The 18,244-nt window shown below is 40.3% G+C and overlaps 1 protein-coding gene across 3 annotated transcripts in view; it reads left to right on the forward strand.

The window, feature by feature from the left end:
* The window catches only part of EML4 (EMAP like 4), an 89,901-nt gene that overhangs the window by 30,056 nt on the left and 41,601 nt on the right, over positions 1 to 18,244 (forward strand). The window contains exons 3-7 of one of the 3 annotated variants that reach the window (XM_081185977.1): positions 2,807 to 2,936; positions 5,271 to 5,450; positions 10,170 to 10,298; positions 11,350 to 11,375; positions 12,248 to 12,280. In XM_081185977.1, coding sequence (XP_081042103.1) covers positions 2,807 to 2,936; positions 5,271 to 5,450; positions 10,170 to 10,298; positions 11,350 to 11,375; positions 12,248 to 12,280 — 498 coding nt within the window. The remainder of the gene's footprint in view (positions 1 to 2,806; positions 2,937 to 5,270; positions 5,451 to 10,169; positions 10,299 to 11,349; positions 11,376 to 12,247; positions 12,281 to 18,244) is intronic. The other 2 variants (XM_081185978.1, XM_081185979.1) reach the window with 2 other exon arrangements.

An 18,244-nucleotide genomic window follows, 5' to 3' on the forward strand; every position in this document is an offset into this window, starting at 1 on the left:
TCTGTTGGATCAAGCCCAATGGCTCATCTATTCCACATCCTGTTCTCATAGTGGTCATCCAGATGCCTACAAGTAGAATTTGAGTGGAAGATCACTGTCCTTTCTGTAGTTTCCAGCAACTCCGACCATGAAGATGGAGCATAGTCATTGTGGCTAGAAGCCATTGTGATAGCCTTAATCCCCCATGAATTTGTCCAACCTTCTTGATGGTCCTGTTGTGCGCCTTCCTGGAAACCTTTGGATGAAGGGCCATCTAGAAATATAAACAAATACAGTGGTACCCTGGGTTACATACGCTTCAGGTTACAGACTCCGCTAACCCAGAAATAGTGCTTCAGGTTGAGAACTTTGCTTCAGGATGAGAACAGAAATCATGCTCCGGCGGCGTGGCAGCAGCAGGAGGCCCCATTAGCTAAAGTGGTACTTCAGGTTAAGAACAGTTTCAGGTTAAGTACGGACCTCCAGAACGAATTAAGTACTTAACCCGAGGTACCACTGTATTTGCAAACAAATCACACAACGCTACCTTTTATGCATCCAGTAAGTAAAATCTATCACCCAGGACAATTTGTTCTGTTGAATGTCATTGCAACACAAATTTAGCCCTTTTCAGGTAATTCAGTGTGACCAAGTGAGGGGAAAATTGATGTGGGAGGCAGGGAGCTCGTGTACCAGCCCTTCCCCCTCCCAAAATTATAATGCCTACTGGTCTCTCCCACTCCATTCCCATCTCTCACGTATTTAACATAAAGGTCAGATGGGGGCTTGTAAGCATGTTTAGCTGAGCAACCTTAGAAGCCTCTCCCCAATCAGGAAGCCTTTATTCTTCAGTTTATATGGATGCTAGTGATTTTAGGATAAATGAAAGGGGAAAACATTGACATCTCCCCCACCCCAATTCTTTCCTTTCATCAAAGCTAATTTTATTCCTCTTGAACATCTGATAAATGCCTGTTTCGGTTCTGAATTTATATATTTCCTGTGAAATTTGAAAGCATGTTTTTTCTTTCTTTCTGTCTGACAGGAAATTTAGAGCTGTGGTAGTTGTGTCCCTCCCATTCACAACTCCATAGAACTGGCAGCCTCTGAGGTATTGATCTATTATGGTAATGCAGAATGGAAGGGAGTTCACCTACAGTTCAAGGGCGAATGAAGCGTCTCAGATATAGTTTCTGCCTTTCTGATCCCTGGGAAGGATCTCAGAAATAGTTTCGTTAATAGTACTCAATGGCACCCAGCCAAAATTTCCTCAGGTTGCTGCGTGCAAAAGGAAGTTGCTTTCGCTCTGAAGTGGCCAGGGCAATTCCTGTTCTCATTGAGCAATGTCTGAGCCCAAGTGACTGAGTACACATCAGAGCTGTTAAATTATTTTCATAATGTTCCATGTGCAGTGGTAACATTTAGACATTTAAAGAATATCAGCATTCTCCGTACCTGGCATTCTCATCATGGTGTCTGTGGGCATCACAATGCCCACAGACACCCCCTTGGCACCCGCCAAGCCCCCTGGTTCTTCCCAGTTTTTAAATGGTTTTCTGAATTTCCAGTTCAGGGAGGGGGAGTTGCCTCCTTTTTTGTGTGTCTTTGTGTAGCTGCTCTGCCTGTTGGGGAGTTCTGTTTCAAACTTTCTTCTGTGAAATTTATGGTGCCCACAGCAGTTTGTTAGATTGCCAAATGTGCCACCAGACTCAGAAAGTTTGGGGACCCCCTACTAAATATAAATATATTAGATATCGTCGCCATCTCCTTATAGAACAGACAGGGCAGTACGAGCTATTAGTGTACATTCTTACGTATTCATTGTCATCAGACCATATTAAGTAAATAAATGTAATAGCGAGCTGTCATGATCAGGTGTGCAGTGGGAAAATATTGCTATGGACAGTAGCTCATCTTATTAAACTGAAACAGTATGTTAATGATGGTGGTCATGAAATAAGAGCCATCTGGTGGCCAAAACCCATGGAGGGTTTTGAAGAATAAGTTGCAAGACCAAGTTATCAGAAAAGAGAGGGAAAATGACAAAGACCTGGAATCTTTTCTGTAGATGACAATGTACTCTGCCTTCCATGGAGTCACAGTGCTGGGCCAGATGCATTTTAGTCTGACTTAGTGTGTGTGTGTATATATAAATATATTTGTATTCCTAGACTTCACTTTAATTGTAATCTTGCTCTCTGATCTAGAGTATAGGGGGATCCTTTAAAAATAATAACCCAAAACAATCAAATGACATCTGGCAACCTGATGGTATTTGGTTTATTTTTATTCCTAATGATAGTCTTTGAAGTTAAAAGAAAGAAACTTTAAAGTTAAATTTTCCATTTCAGTATTTTATACAACAACAAATGCACTCCAAGTTCTGGTCTACAAGTTACTTGTTTTGTTAACTATGCATATATAGAGTTTTGATTATTATTTCGATTATTTGTTTCTACAGTATTCACAGTCTTTGCAGAGTATGACAATGTTGAAAGCTTGGGTGGGCGGAAAAGTGATATTTATTTTGTGTGAAGGAAAAATGCTTCCTGTATAAAACGGGGGTGTGGGGAGCAAGTTATAACTGTTTTTCCAAATGGTGGTTTATTGATTTTTAAGGATATCAAAGGGCTGTTTTGCTTGGATTCCACTCAAGTACCGTTGTTGACTGACAAGCCGGCCACACATAGACCAGATGTGCAGCCTTTTTATCTTCACTGTTGTTCTATCAAAGCCAATCTCAAATGTGATAAATCACAATTTGAATGTCAGTGGGGGATGTTTTTGAAGGCTGTTACGAATTACCTTCTCATTGTGTTTCTCGTAGGTCAGCCGGGCCTCCGTGAAGCTATCTCCCTGTCCTGCATCACTAATGGAAGTGCGGGAAGCAGAAAAACTAGCCACAGCCCTTCCATACCAATAGCCCGAAAAGAAACACTTTCGTCTGCTGCTAAAAGGTATACCTCTTCCTTGAAACAGTAAATACATAAACTTGAGAAATGTGGAACACAAGTCGGAGTGTACTCAGTTCACAGAGCGGGGTTCAAATCCCTACCCATCCAGGAACCTCACTTGTGAATAATTCGCAATAATTTATATGCCGCTTGATTGTAATAAAAACCTCAAAGCAGTTTACAAAAAGAACAAAACTATAAAATTAACCATTGAAAAAAGCAGTTTATAACATGCCAAAAATAAATAAAATCACTGATAAAATTAAAACACATTTCTACATTCTACAGGCACCACACACACACAAAAAAAAGAGTCTGGCTGATGTCAGTAGTCAGCATGGGTATTATTATTGTTATTGTTACTACTACTATTACAGGTATTACTACTGTTATTAGAAATTTTAAAAAATGGCTGGCTATATCACTTTGTAGCCTATTCTGCCTTCATTCTCCCTTTGTTTTGCCTCTGTTTTACCTGCTTCCTGATTTAGGGCCAATTATTTCCATTTTTGTCTATCGAAAGCCCAAGACAAAAAAAGAGATCGGGGGGATAATAGAAGCTGAAGTTAACTACTTTTCTTAACCGTTTGCCTGATGGCCAGAAGCTAACAAAAACATGTTTGTGTGGTATTCTGATATATTTATAGGTCCTGGGTATTCTGAGCGTATTTATTTATTTTAAAGCTTTCTATTTGTTGCATTTGAAAATCTCAGGGCTTTTCCTAGTAAAGACACAAAGCTGAAGCAGTTTCTCTGCAGGTCTGTGCCATATATCTGCCATGTGCCCATTTGCATGATGATGGTTGTGTTGATGTCTGCATTGTTTGTGGTTTAAATACAGCCTATGCCTTAATCCCTTCTGCCTTTGACCTACAGGAATGGCCTGTGTTGTTGTATGTGCAAATAAGTCCAAATTGCTGTTCTTTGAAATTTCATTGCTCTATCCATGGTGGAATAAGATAGTTTGGCAGTATAGCAGAGATGAGGAACCTGTGGGCTTCCAGAGTGGCCAGTGATCGAGGAAGGTGGGATTTGTAGTCCAATGACATCACAAGGACCAGTTTTCCCATCTCTGCCCCAGGAGTTAATGATCTTAGCTCATGCATGCTGAATCTAATATTCCCCATATATGCCATATTAGTAGAAATGCTGCTTACATCATCAATATTTGTAACATGTTTTAATAGCAAGCGGAACATCAGTGGTTCCTTTTGAAGTCTAGCTGTCACTTCCAAACGAGTCTTGATTCAGGATGTAACTACCCTGGAAGAGACAAAAAAGAAAGACAATATTTGATTCACTGTAGGATAACTGGCATGATGGCTGTCACAATACCAGCAAGCAAGGGCTGCCAATACATCTGTCATAATAATAAACTTCAAAGTTGTTTTCTCTAGTGGTAAGACATTTCCTACGGTTTGTTTTTCCATACAATATTGCTTTGTCAGAGATCCTGGAAAAAGTTGAAAGTTAATTGCAGCAGTGGTTTACCCCCCCCCCCCTTCTTCTTAACTTTATTTTTCAAAAATGTAAACTATAGTTGCATCCAACAGTATCGCTTTTGCTGTTGGAAGTTATTTTGGTCCAATGGAGTCTTCCATCAGCAGAATGGGGAGGGACATTTTTTTTTACCAATCCCTCCTCAGCTTGCAGCTTTCCATAGACTTCCAAAATCTGCTGCAGGTGGTTCAGGTATCCTGTGGGAACAGCTAAGGAAATAGCATGGGGGCTGCAGGGCCAGAAATCTCCTCCTCGCTGTTCTGCTGATGGATGATCCCTGTTGGATCAAAGAGCCTTCCATCAGCAGAAAGGAAACCATTGGATTCAACCCTTCAAAAAATTCTTAAGGAAAAGAAATATGCATGCTAAATTTTGGGAGTGCATTTATTTCTTAAACAATGAGACCAAAGCTCTAGTTTATTCTTCAGAACACTAAATGTGCATCTACAGAAGGTGAGGACATATAATTTTGATGATTTAGAAATATATTAGACATAAAAACTACTCTGTTGCAACTGCTTGCTTTTTGCAAAATAATAATAATATGTGAACACCAATACAGCACATAACAACCTATACTTGTGAGTTTCAGATGATTTGTGTAATCTAAAATAGAGCCACTTTTTATGTTTGATAGATAAATAAAAGATCTTAAAGCAAGCTGTTTATGAAGAAAATGAATTGCATATTTGGTTTCTGTAGCCGTTAACCTGACATATTATTTCTTTTGCACAAATGTTTTCATTGTGTTGGGTTTTCTTCCCCTTTCGCTTTTCTCCATTTTGCGTTCATTTTAAAAATACAACCTTTACCTCTTTCTTATACTTTGTTTTTCAGTGGTACAGAAAAAAGGAAGGAAAAACTTCACGGACAAACAGAGAAAAAAGAGGACTCTCATTCTAATGATCAAAACCCACAAACTCAAGCATCACCTTCACCTTCTCCCCAGCCCTCTGCACAGACTCTCCCAACACACAGGCAGACCCCAGAAGTCAAGAGCTCTGCTCCAGGCAAAAGGTTTCCTAAGTACCCAAGTACACAGCTAGGAAGTGGTTGCAACGATACTAACATTGCGCTTTGCTCCCAATTAAAAGCATGCCTATGTCTTTTATAAAACCATTTTCCAAAAGATTAACATAACCGGTTGGTTTGCACATGGTGCTAAACCATGCTTTTAGCGGCACAGCATATGTGTGAGCTGGAAGAAGGTTTAGGAGAATCTCAGACACACATGTTGTCTCTCTGACAATGACGCTCCGCAGCCCCCAGCTCCAGTCCCTGGGAAATGGACTACTTCAGAGTTTAGGTTCACTTTTCATGAATCCTGGCTTGTTGGAACCAGGGGTCCTGGTTTATGACAAGCTCTGGTCAGTTTCAAAACAGCTTAGCTGCACACCATGGCTTTATGAAGGTGGCTTTTGATGAAGCACAATCCCTGGTTCATGTCTAATGGCTAGGGAGGTTTTGTGGAAAATGATACTTGAACCAGAGCCAAGAGGGGGGCAGAAATGAGTCCATGGAGCAGGCCCATTCCAGGCAGTGAGCATAACTCAAAGCCATGGTTTAAAGTGACATGTGAACCAGCCAAATGAGGATAGATATTCCCTTTCCTCTTTTCAAAGGAATGGTATTCCACTGTTTGCCAGAGAGTAGCTGTCCCCCACAAGTCCACTTCTGAGCCCCAACCCCAGGGCTTTATACTACAGTGAAACATCTGGCATGAGAAGGGGAAATTCGTGTGAGAGTGATGGGGCTGACCCAAACAGCCCTGTTGAGTGTGGACTCCCTACTCTCAGTGGCATTTGGCCACTCAACTGAATTCTTCATTTAATGAGGATGTGGAGGGCAAGAGCTGACACATCAGGGAGGCCATCATGGTGCAAACATACTGGCCGAGCCCATCCAGAGCTCCCACTGGCACATAGGCATCATGCCTGCCTTCCTGCTGCCTTGCCCCTCTGCATCCTAGTAAGAAGCCGTGATGCAGTCCCACCAGCCACTGCTGCCACCTACTCTGACTGTATCAGCCTCTACCCAACCACCCTTGATACAACCTGTTTTCACCGTAGAGACACTTTCAATTTAATGAGCTTGAGCCCAGCATTCACGTCTATGACCATAACAGAAATCTGCAACGATTACATTTGAATCTAAATGCGTTCCATAGTTTCTGTAAACATATCTAACTAATACTTTGTGCTGCCTGTGCGTGATGGCATACTAATAGATCTCGGGTCTGCTTGGTATAGTTTGCAAACTTTAATTTTGGCTCCTTGCTTCTCAAACAGCTTTTCAGTGTGTTGCTTTGCCTTCTTTTTCAGTCTCTGCATGGGTGCACAGTGGCCCCTTCCTCTGCCCACCAACAATATCCAGTTCTTTACACCTAGATTAACTGTATGCCTCCTTCTGGCAACTCAGGCAACCAAACCGGTGCCCAGCATATTGCTCTGCTTTCCTTTGGACCACACTAGCGAGGCTGAGAAGGGGGATCTTGTTATCTGGGCAGCCTAGGACCTCCATGCACACTGCGCAGGCTTGCGCCCTGGAGAACTCCCTTGTATCTCAAGCAATTACATTAAGTTTTAGGCTGCAATCCATTAAGGTAATTAATATAAATATCACACATAAACGCCTGCCGTAAACCAGAAAATAGAACAAAGACCATTCGTTAATTGAGCAACAGCGCTGCCTGTAACAAAACCACCCACGATCTTTCTGCGTGTGTGTAAAACAGCCCTTAAGTGCTGCATCAGGGTGGTACTGGATGCTATTGCACACCTCTAAACCAAGCAGCATAAGAAAGTGAGTTCATGGCTGGATGATGTGTGCATTAGGACCTCTGCACAGGACTGTTCAATGGACAGATGGGATATAAATTCCTGTCTGAAGTCTCTGCCAGTACCCACAGGGTGCTGGGAGAACAGGGACAATGCAGAGGCACCCCTAGACCAGTGCACTGGGCTTTTGTTATCCCTTTTTCATCAGTTTACAAATTCAGATGTTGCTTGCTGCTGTACAAACACGGGGAGTTTCTTACACCAACCGGGTCAGACTGTCCAGTCCAGTATCTGGTTCTCCAGGCAGAGGTCCTTCAGAGTCTTAGACAGAAGTCTTTCTCACATCCAGCCACACATCCGGCTTGTGTGTTTTTCCTCTAAATGGCAATGCTTCCTGCGTAGGAAAAGCATAGTGTTTGATATAGCCCCTGCTACCAGACTCTTTTGGCTGGAGATATCAGGGATTGAACCCGAGATTTTCTGCAGGCAGAGCATGTGATCTATCGCTGAGCAGTGGGTTCTCAGTAAGGTTAGGGCAGAGCGCAGAAACAACAAGCAGCACCCACAGTGCACTTGTAGTTCTGGGGCACAAACTCTCTGGAAGAGAACAATAAAGCTGGGAAAGAATGAACTGCTATGTCCTTGGAATAAAAATTCTCAGTGCTTCTGAGCAATAACTATATAAACTGAATATAAACAGAAACAGACTGTACAACCTGAAAAAGACAATGCATGTACTTTTCTAAACCAAGAAAAACTGGTTTAACAAAAAATATACATAAAAGATAAAAACGAAACAATAATCCTTTCGCAAATGAAAGTAGCAGTTGGAACAGTCTCCAAAATTATTCAAATACAGTGGTTGTTGTTATTCTATCTTGCCGTTCTTTTTCAAGAGAGAGAAACCCCATAGCAGGTCACGACTATTAAACCTTACCTTCAGAATATATCAAATTTTAGTACCCTAAAACAACTCCAGAATTGGATAATTGAATCCAGTTCAGTTGGATAATTGAATCAAATACCAGCTGCCTGACCATCTCCTTCGTTGCTGCATACACACCATAAATTTAAAGCACACAATTTTCCTGCCAAAGAATCCTGGGAACTGTAGTTCATTAAAGGTGCTGGGAATTGCAGCTCTGAGAGGAGCAAATTGAGTTCCCAAGATTATGTGAGGGAATAAGTGTGCTTTAAGTGTATGGTGTGTATATGGCCAGTATTGTGTCATAGGCTCTCAGGGGCCTTAAGCAAAGTTCTGTTCCATTAATTGCTACCCAGTCATGTTAATTAAAGATGCCAGGCATTGGAATCTGGGACCTTCCAAACGCAAAGGAATATGGTCCGTTACTGAGAGCAGCGCCAGATAAATAACCCTTAAAATCTCTTGCTAAAATCAGACTTAAATTCTTTACACAGAACAACCAACCACACCAGCAGTTAAGAGTTGTCGAAAAACATACGATAAGAGTTACATGAATTAAAGCAGAAATTCTAAAATTCATTTAACTTGGTGGAAGGTGCTTCAAGATCAAGGGGGGGGGGGAATAACTTTAACTCTCCCTTAACAAAGGATTTCAAGAAGATGGTTGTATCAGTCATACTTCCAAAAGGGGAGTGGGGAGAGATTCCAGAAATTCTTACTTCAAAGTTAATTCAATTATTATAAACTTTCCTACACTGCTTGGCTCCTAAGACACATAAGCAGAATTCCTCTCACTATACTGGTCTTTCCTGCCCCTTCCTTCTCATTGCATCATTCTGCATTCCTTGAAAAGCCCGTGTTGAAGGTCTGAGGACCCCCAGCAGCGTGAGATGGGGCCCTGCAGGCTTCAGCATAAAAGAGGGTATCTTGCGTGAGTGGAAATGTCTGCTTATGCCAGAGCACCTTTGAACTGAAGCCTTTGTATACCTGTGACTCTTTCTGCATATGTATACCTGCTGGGACGCTGCAGCCACATATCATTTCCCGGCACCTGGACACATAGCAAAGTAGATAAACTTGTAATTGCCACACATCCGGCTTGTGTGTTTTTCCTCTAAATGGCAATGCTTCCTGCGTAGGAAAAGCATAGTGTTTGATATGGCCCCAACTAATGCATGTTTAAGTCTTTCATAAACTCTTTCTCTGTTATCTTGCACAAACTTAAAGTGGACTTTGGTCTGTTATCCTGTCTGGCATTTGGCTGTACGAAGGCATTTGTTCTTGGGTTTAGCATATTAATCTGCCAAAGCATAAAGAAATATCTGTGTGCACTTTTTTCCCCTAATGTTTGACTTCCTAACTTTTTTGTCACTTTCCCCCCTTTTTAGCTTCTGAAGGTCTTGCAGAAATAAACTTGCCGTTGGTAGCTTTTGCATATCATCCTTCCGGAAATTGTTTTAACTGGATAGGTTGCTAGGCTGTCTATTGGGCAACTGTGGAATTGTGATGTGAACTAGCATCTTCCCCTATAACCATCCTGAATCTAAAACCAAACCAAATTAGAAGCATGCTTTTAATAAATCTGCATTTGCAGCGTTTTGAATTGCAGATGGTGCATTGGATGATCAGACTACTCATCCATGAAAGCCTTTGTTATATTTAGCAATAATAATAATAATAATAATAATAATAATAATAATAATAATAATAATAAAAATAATAAAATGCAGATTGCAAAGTATGAGAAAGCATAGCGCATACTTTTTAAAAATGGCATTTACATTGCACTTGACAGTGTTCCAACATTATACTGATTAGGTTTAAAGTTGCCCTTTTGACGGTTTTCAAACATCCATTTAGATCGCTTTCTCTTATCCTTATTTCTGGGGTCTTCTGGATTTGCTTGAAAGATGTCCTGGCCTGGCAACTCTTTCATCTGCTGCTGCTTGAGCTGCTGTGTTTCCAGTACGAATTGTTACGTGGCATCATTCACTCCTGCTTTAACATCGGACATAAAATGTGCTTGTTTTCTAGTGTAAAGAGATCATCAACACTTGAAAAATCACACAGTGCATGGGAAAGTTCAGAAGAAAGTCGTAATAAACTAATGAGGGCAACCTCTGCCTCCAAATTGATATCAAAAAGTGGCAAGAATGCAGACAAGTAAGTGCTTGATTCAGTGCCGAACATTTTCTCCTGAGTTAATGCTAAAGTTCTGTAAAATGTGTATTATATCATTGTGTGGTCCTTCACCCTGATTTATAACTCCTGTCGTTCTTCGATACACAACTGATGCTCCTGAACATTAGAATTTCCCGCTTTTCCAGTTTGTGTGTTACATTGAATGAGTATACAATCAGAGTATACAAACCCTGTGTGCACAAATAGTTAAGCTATACACTCATACAGTTACTCACATGTAGCATTCAGTGAGTGCACAATCTGTACACAAGTGTTTGAGCTGCATACTGTTTCACTCAAAAACTTGTGCATTTGTAGAGACAGCTTGCACCAGTGTTCAGTGCAATGTATGAACAAAGCTCAAACAATGCAGCTCTATCTGTTGGGTGAAGCGCTGCATGCATTGCAGCCTTCTACAATAAATAAATAAATAAATAAATAGATGATAGATAGATGATAGATAGATAGATAGATAGATAGATAGTTGGAACTGAGTACTCCCCCCCCCCCTCCTTAAATACCTGGCTTGGAATAATCAGCTCTTTATTGGATTAGTATTGCTTAACTGGATATTTTAGCTTGAATTCCACAATACACCAGGTTACTTTAAGAAGAGAAATTTATTTAATTAGAGCTTTTAGACGTGTTATGTAATTGTAAAATGCCATTTTGAAAAATGTGTTTTATCCACCTTTCGGATAGAGGGTGACTATGTAATTCTACTCACTATAGTTAGGTGTCTGTTCCAAAGCTTTCTTTCCCAACATAGTTTCATAACATGAACAACTTTGGGGCAAAATTCCCCAAAAAATTCAACAACTTCAATCCTAAAAAAGGGCAACAACTTTACAACTTTGTCGGCCCTCACACATGTCCACTTCATCAAATCTGGCCCTCTTTGGAAAAGGTTTGGGCACCCTTGACTAGGCACTCAAACTAACATTTAATAACATCTTTTATTTTCGAGTTAATGTTTATCTATCTATCTATATAAATATATATATATTAATTGAACCTGCATTTCTCTCCCTAGACACAAAGATGTCATCGTCAGCCAAGGTAATTGGAAACATTTGTTTTTGAGTAGACCTTTACTCAAGGTCAGCTCGTTGCTTCTGCTAAGACTGATAAATCTATTTCTATGTCCAGTTCAGATAACTATAATAAACCTACAAGTTGAGTCATGTTTTAATATGATGATTAGGGCTTGCTTCAAAGTACAGTGGTACTTCAGGTTACAGACGCTTCAGGTTACAGACTCCGCTAACCCAGAAATAGTACCTCGGGTTAAGAACTTTGCTTCACGATGAGAACAGAAATCGTGCGGTGGCAGTGGGAGGCCCCATTAGCTAAAGTGATACCTCAGGTTAAGAACTGTTTCAGGTTAAGAATGGACCTCCAGAACAAATTAAGTTCTTAACCCGAGTTACCACTGTATAGTGCATTCAGCGGCATTTCTCTATTGGCTCCAGACCTATAAAGATGAAAAGAGTATACGTGTCTCAGAGAAATTTTGCGTGCATGAAGCTCCACCTGCTTATAAGTGGTTTCCCATTTAAGCTGCTCCACATTCACATTCCTTTGTGGGTTTGTATCTGCTGCCTTCATGCTTATAAACCAGCAAGGCTTCTCACATGTCCAAACACTCTGAAGAGCGCATATAATTCACACGAGGCTCTGGATCAGAGTGAGAAACTCCCAAGCACTCTTGAAATTGGCTTGGTCTTAGCAAAGAGGATTCAGCCTCTTGTGAATGTTGTATGCTATTCATTTAAAAACAAAAAACAAAACAGGAAAATCTGCAATGAGTATATGATGTGCTATATCTGTTTCCCATGTGCATTTTAAAAATACTAGATTGGGTTTGAATGGTAGACTTCACCCAAGGCAGGAGACACCTGTAAGCTGTTTTATTTCTGTCCCATAACCAGCAAAAATGTCAACTCGAGAAAAGAACAGCCAAGGTAAGGATTAAAATTATGCAAGCTGGTTGCTTTCCTAGTTAAATGCCTTTTTGATCTTTTATTTGGCTTTTTAGTCTCCCAAAGCACATGGGTTCAACCTATTCAATTTCAGTAGAAACCTATTCCTGTATTTTTTACCTAAATAATGCAATACTGTAATTAAGAAGCATCATACCCCTCCCCCCCAACCCACACCCTCAAAATCTAAAATGTTAATTGATATATGCTTAATTTCCTCTTTCCGAGAATGGACATGATATACATGTACATTAAACATTATCCAGGCAATTGTCTTCTAACAGTATCCTGAAATGCCAACTAAAAGATCCCTTGTTACCCTCGGTATTCTGGGTTACAAATTGTGTACTATGCAGTCAAATAACAGAAAATATCCTCCTTTGGTAACAATTTTTTTTAAAAAAAAGATTAAAGTTTGTTTCTGTCAGTAAATTCTGTGTGGCTGCTGCTGGCTTGTTGAAAGAGAGAGAAAAAACAGTGTATGTATCGTTACTGTCTGCTAAGAATATTATTCCTGATTGAGAATGACTGGCTTTGATCTGCAAATGTCACTGAAGCATGAAGCTTGAAACCTGGAGCATGTTGGCTCATGTGCATGTCATATAGAGCATAGCCATTGCATTTTTTAAAAAAAAAATCACACACACAAATTCTATTCTTTATGCTTTCCACAAATCTGTAGTCTGCACAATTCCCTGCTGGAAGAAATCTGGGGATTCCTTTCCCTGTACTCGGATCACTTGCTTGCCTTGTAGCAGCTATCTGTTCTATTCCGTAATTGTGTCATTTGTTTGCTTCTGCATTCCTCTTGTGGCGCACTGTATGTAGATTATTATGATACGTAGGGTATATGGTATGTAGGAGAGCATAGACCTTAATGAGCTCGTGGGTTTCCCTATTCCTAGAACTCAGGACCATGTTTGGGTCCAATCTTACTGACTTACTCATTTGAACAAACAAACAAAAATTCAAAATGGGGATAATAGAGTACAAAAAAGGTCTGAGCAGGTGCTGATGGGACTGTTTCTGTTAGATCTTGCTTTTTCAGTCTTGTATTACTTAACTGTGTGCTTAATATCTTAATTAATGTTGTTGGTTAGCTGGTTTGGATGCAGATGTGAGTAGCAGTTCAACGCAAGGTGTCTCGTCTGATTTTCTTACGTAACGACTGATACGTTTCAAACGGCAAGATGTTGAGAAGGAAAAAAGTGCGATTAATTGTGAAACTGAAAGGCTATGACTTTTGGTAATTGACATATTATCCCTGTTGGAGCTTTCTCCGGTAGTCTTTTGACTTTATAATGCCCTTCAGGCATTTTCCTAATCTTGCTGGTGTGGTTGAGAAATCATATTGGACGAAGCTGTAAATTCTCATTCCATTGTGAAACCCAGCTTTGGAGCTCTGAATGTCGTGTGTGGAGGTTAACTACCTGCCTTTTTCTGGCACCTCAAATGAGTAACACTTACAATGGCATCAGCAGTCATGCACTGGAGTCCCCTTTGTCAGATGTGCGAACTAATGGGGCGCTGTCTCTCATATATCCTGTGTTGCAGTGAAGTGATGGAGTATGGTTATCTTAATGGGAACGAACCTACATGATTCTTCCATTCATGTGCTTCCCTTTACTTGTTACTTCTGGTTCGTCTATGTTCTTTTGAAACAAGGCAGCTTCCTAAGTCAAGATTTGAAATTGGTTTCAATAAACCGTAAATAAGACTGACCTCAGTTTGCCCAAATTGGGACATAAAATTCTTTGCTCGGAATCTGTTGTCTCCAAGGTTTTTCTTTACCTGATGACACCAGAGATCGAACATGGAACCTTTTCCCCAAAAGCAATGCATGCCCCTTCTCCTACTGACCAGAAGTTTCTAAGCTATGGCCCTTCCCCCTGGGGACCTGAAAGTTTCTGTTCTCATAAAAAAATCAAAAATCAAATCAAAATGAGATTCCAGAATAGAACTGATGAATTAGATCTTGTCAACAAGCATTATTTCTGTTTGTTTAGGCCTACATTACATATCTTTAGATGCCAGTCAAAAATGTTTGTCTGTAACCAGAGCTGTTTAATCAGCCAATCCATGGCCTTTTATATGTGTTTTGTAGGAGGCGAGTTATTGGTTTGTTTTCATTATGTATTATGTGTCCTTATTTTGTAGTTTTATGTTGTGATCTTCGGATGAAGGGCATTATACATGTTTAATAAATAACATAATTACTATTTCCTCTCCTACTAGTCATGCTAGAATAAATTACAAATTACTGATATTGCAAGTGGTCATTGTGCCAGTTGTGTACACATTTAAAGTTTGCATGAGTTATCATAGGTTAGCTGGTGGTTTTATTTTGTTTTATTGCTGTTTGGCCCTGCTGTCTACTTTCTCTCATTGCACCTGTATATAAATGTACTTGCCAACTGAGGATATCTGATGAAGTGGACTCTGGTCATGAAAGTTTATGCCAAACTTCTTGCATTTGGGGGTGGTTTACATGCAGCCTCACACATCCAACTATAACAAGTTCAACTGTGGGCACTATAAACCCATATGTAGATGGGAATCTTATCATTACTCTTGTTTCTTGATGCCCTCCCACTGTGTTGAGTCCAAGCCACTCGGCAGCTCTGAATTCCTTCTAGTTTTTCAGGAGTCTCTGGTCTTCAGAAATAACAGCAGTTACAAAGGGGCAATTGCATTCTTTCCTCCGTGGCGTCTGCTGTCCTTTTGTAATTGTCGCCTTCAAATTCAGAAGATCATTTAAAATATTTGTTCTGTTTAAATAAAACAATTCATCATGCCCATTGCATGCCCATGGGGGCACCCTTCCCTTTAAACCACTTCAACTCTCGCAGCAGCTATAGCCAAGTGTACGTGCATTTTTTAAAAAGCGTACAAATTCCTTGAAACTAACATCTAGAACATGCCGTGACTTTTAGAATCTGTTCTAACGGTTTAATAAATTTTCTGCCATGTTTGGCTTTAGATCAAGGATGCAGTTGTGTGCCAGTACCTATTTTAAGGACTTTGCTTTTAACTTGGCTGCACGTGAAATACAGCCTTTATGCTTGGCTGCCAGTGGCAGCAGGTCTCTACATGCAGATGCCTTCAGCAATAATGGTGGAAATGAGATACAGGATTACATGCTTAAGTACCTGATTTGAATGTATGAAATTATGAGGCCCACCCCCTCCCTAAAGCTGGGTTTCTTCTTGAAGCACTTTGCAGTTTGTACATAGAGCTTTTTTAATGTAGGGAGTTTATTTATTTTTGTTCCTTAAAACCAACAGAATAAATTGAAGGAAGGGTTTTTCTGATCTCTTATAATTCCTCAAATTACAATTTACCTTCCTAGTGCAGAATGGTTCTAAAAGAGCTCTAAAAATTAAGACCATGTGCCCGTTCATACATTACTGCCTTTGGATTTCTTTTAATTTTAAAAATAGCACATTGAAAGTGGCCATAGAATAGAGGTGATGGACATCTCTGAGTCTCTTCCTAAATGCACATCTAACTTACTCCGCATTGCAAAGATGCGTATCTCATCTCTTACTTGGTTGCATTGTTGCATTTATTTTTTCCACCTCGAGTTGCAGCAAGGAAACATTGGAGACAACTCTGCAATTATTGTAGAAGGAAAACCTCCTGCGGAAAAGGCTGCCAAATCATATAAGTGCTACTACAACACCACAGATTAGTGCTGTTGTTTTTCCAAAGTGAAAAGAAGACCATTGGATCAGAATTTTAACAGTAGGATCTCTTTCCTTAGGAAAATAAGAGTTGGTCTCAACATGGCCTTAAATCATATAGGGACTGCTTGGAATTGCGTCTATGTGACTGCTTTCCCCCACTGCAGTATGTAGAAGCATTTCCATTTTGTACTGCTGAACTGTGTGGAGTGTTTGGATATGAGTGATGTGTGTTGCTGACATGCATACCTCATGATGCCCAAGTACGTTATGGCAACTGGCTCACATCTGTTAACAGCAGCGGCAGAACTAAACCACTGAATGGTCCATTTCAAACTATCATTGCATGATAGTTGAATTAGCAGCTGAATCACCATGGAAAACACCAGCCTTCCCACTCCCCCCTTGAACATGACACCAATAAGAAACTGCGAAAGATTCTTCCTGATTGCTCTAATTATGCTATGGTATCGAGCTTTTAGTTTACACAACTTTTCTGCAAGCAGCAACAAGAGAAAACCTCCGTGTCTTGGTTTCATGGGTAGAAGAGTTCTGTGTACATGGATGTAATAGCATGCAATCCATTTAATATGCATAAAACAGGAGTGGGCAACCTGTGGCCCTTCCATAAGCCCCAGCCAGCTGTTGCAGCTCACCAACATCAGAAGGACCAGGCTTCCTCAACCTTGGCCCTCCAGATGTTTTTGGCCTACAACTCCCATGATCCCTAGCTAGCAGGACCAGTGGTCAGAGATGATTGGTAATTGTAGTCTCAAAACATCCAGAGAGCCGAGGTTGAGGAAGCCTGAGAAGGACCATAGGTTTCCCATCCCTGCTATGAAAGGTATCATCTTGAAGCAATTCAGGGCAGGTTTTTTATTACAAACTTTCCATATGCTGCATTTACAGAGCTTAATACAAAGGTTGTGGCTCCCACCAACTGGATGATGACATTTAAAATTAAACCAGTGTCTCCTTCCTCTTACAAGGATGCTTTGGGTGTTTTGTTTTGTTTTTCATTTTGGTTCTATTTGTTCTAAAACGAGGCCTTTTGCTTTCTTATTTGGACGAAAAAGGGCAGGGGACAAGAGGGTATAGGATGTATGCTTGAGATACACATGAAATACTTCATCTTATTATATCCTTAAAAGCCCACAGTTAAACAGTTTGGGAGGGGACCAGTAAAGTTCAGTTTGATGTTCTAGAACACGGCAATTAAGCTAATATAAATTAAAAGGGAGTTCAACTGCTGCTTCTCCTTGCTTGTATTTACAGGAATTTGTCCCTGGGCAACAACCTTCTGTTTGGTAAAAATGCTTTTGTTGATACGCCGCCATTACCTGTACAGTTTCCAAAAAAAGTTTTGCATTAATGCTATAATTGCCCTGTGGGCTTGTATACCTAAGAGAACGTTTTGTAGTGTTGGATTTCAAAAAGAGAAACAAGGATGTGTGTGAGAGGCTTTACCGCCCCCATGTAAGGTCAATCAAAATTTGTTTATACAGACTTTTTAATTTAAAAAGGTCTGAAAATGCGCTCAGTGAGTTCTCCGAAGTTTGTGTAGCCTACCAGAAGAAAACAATGCTACTTTGGTTTTCCTGTTATTTCTTTGGGGTGAGGAAACAGGAGAGATGCTTGGTGTCTTTTGTCAGTGCTATTTATAACCTGAACTTCCACAGCACCACACTTGAACCTCCTGTTTCTCTCGTGACACTTCTGAGTTCACTTAGGGCAATAATTGCATTTCATTTATTTCAGTCAATAACCAGTTGAGAAGGAGAGAAGAAAACAAAATACATAAGGCACAGTATGGTACATTAAGTACAATATTAAATATAGAACTTAAAAGCAATGTAAAATATCAAAACATTAGGAAATATAAAATAATTACCGTGAGGGGGGGAAAGGTTGATGTGCATTATAATGAGTGAAATAAGTATTTGATCCCCTATCAACCGGCCAGATGTCAGGTTACCTGGTATGTAACAAGATGAGATTAGAAGCACCTGCTGTAAGGGAGAGATCTTACCTGTAATCCCAGCTCGTTAACAGTACCTATACAAAAGACACCTGTCGACAGAAACAATCAATCCAGCAGATTCCAAAGCAGCCACCATGACCAAGACCAAAGAGCTGTCCAAGGATGTCAGGGACAAGATTGTAGACCTGCCCAAGGCTGGACTGGGCTACAAGACTATTGCCAAGCAGCTTGGTGAGAAGGTGACAACAGTTGGTGCAATAATTCGCAAATGGAAGAAACACA

Source organism: Podarcis bocagei, assembly GCF_964188305.1.
Source record: "Podarcis bocagei genome assembly, chromosome: 3".
Taxonomy (NCBI): Eukaryota; Metazoa; Chordata; class Lepidosauria; order Squamata; family Lacertidae; genus Podarcis; species Podarcis bocagei.